The sequence below is a fragment of the Trichinella spiralis genome, assembly GCF_000181795.1.
Source record: "Trichinella spiralis strain ISS 195 chromosome Unknown Scfld1160, whole genome shotgun sequence".
In the NCBI taxonomy this organism is placed as follows: Eukaryota; Metazoa; Nematoda; class Enoplea; order Trichinellida; family Trichinellidae; genus Trichinella; species Trichinella spiralis.
In genome coordinates this window covers 4,433-6,025 of record NW_003528099.1, presented here as the reverse complement: position 1 = coordinate 6,025, position 1,593 = coordinate 4,433, and the positions used below count along the sequence as shown (strand labels likewise).

Here is a 1,593-nt window from a genome sequence, read left to right as displayed (position 1 = left end):
ATGTGTAAACTTTTACATGATCCCATGTAATGGAATGACCAAATAAAAAATTTAACCTTAGAAAATAATTTTAAAAGGCCAACATAAGCTACACCACTGCCGTAATTGAATACATACATTTTCATACAAATATAAATTCAAAAAAACATTCATTGATAAATATGATAATAAGTAAATATTTTTTCAAATGTGAACGTATTTATAAATAAAATATAAATTTCTCAATAAATTTTATTACAAATAACACTGTTAAATTACTACATCATAAAAAGGTAAATTCAAACAAAACTTAAAATCATAAATTACAGAGAAAAAACATATATTAAAAATCATATAACAGTTAGAAACATAATTTAAAAAATATACACATATCAAAGTTATTATTAATAAATAATACTATACTTTTGTATTTGCCGATGATGCATTCATTTTTATCACAAACAAAAGTCAGATCAGAAATTTGAGCAAGCAGTTCAGTGCATCTTGCACAATGCGCTTTGGTTTCATCGCCTTGGCCATTCATGTCGTCTTCCAATTCATGATCACTAGAATGACCATTTTGGAATGCGTTTTCGGGAAAGTTCTTGGAATATAACGTCTGCTTGAAGCTCGATTCCAGTTGACAAACTTGGTCTATCAAACACGACAAAAGTATATTATAATATTATATATGTATATATGGGGTAATAATATCAACCTTTGAGAAAGGCAACTAATTCTTCGTTTTTAAATTTCTGGTACACCACATTTTCAAACCGCGCTAAATAAAAATGCCGAATTTAATAAAAGCACATTTTAAGTAATAACTAAAAGTAATACCCATAATATCTGATACAGCTTGTTCAACTAAAAAGGATAATCGATCGTTTGATGCAAGCAACTGCTCTAAAAATTAAAAATTATTATAAAAACGGCAATTCCATTACATCAGATTACTTTGCAATGAGAAATTTACCTTCTAAATGCAGAGCTTTCTGTTGACTATTCTCTAATTCTAATTTTGCTTTCCTGAGATCCTCTAAAATATTCATCGATAAAGCTAAGCCACGTGAAAACATTATGTCAAAAAGTACCAGTCAAATCTTGAGCTTGCTTTCGACTGAATTCAAGTGCATCAGCAAAACTACTCGGTTCCAGCATATGCTCCACTTCGCATTTTGCTACAGATGTATTACTACTGTTCAAATTAGCATCGCGGTTCTGTTTAACCTGTGGGTAGAAAGAAATCTTTTAAACAATTTTCACAATTTACTGCAAACTGGAGTAAATTTACATTTTCGCTGCTACTATCTTGATCAATCAATTCACTCTTGAGCTTTTTTATTACATGACAATCGTTTGATAACAACAATTCCAGTAGATTCTTTATCCAATTCTTTGGTATCTTTTAAATTTTCTTTCGAAACTGAAATACAAAGTTAAATGAAAAATCAAAATATGATAATTTGAAATAAAAATTGAGTTTCAATATTATACCTATGGGCAGAACTTGGCACAAATTATCACGGATTAGCGAGTGCTTGTCAGCTGAAGTAAGGTATAATTATTATAAAACAAAACAAAGAAAAAAATTCATAAAACGGTACTCCATTT

The 1,593-nt window shown here is 29.0% G+C and overlaps 1 protein-coding gene across 1 annotated transcript; it reads right to left on the bottom strand.

Annotated features, from left to right (window-relative positions):
* Positions 1 to 397: 397 nt before the first annotated feature.
* Positions 398 to 1,058, bottom strand: Tsp_13210 (conserved hypothetical protein; the record flags this gene model as incomplete). The annotated part of the gene is made up of 4 exons (XM_003370106.1): positions 956 to 1,058; positions 820 to 885; positions 698 to 760; positions 398 to 633 (listed from the first exon to the last, which is right to left on the bottom strand). Coding segments are annotated over exons 1-4 (468 nt in total), but the record flags the coding sequence as incomplete, so codon positions are not given.
* Positions 1,059 to 1,593: the final 535 nt, after the last annotated feature.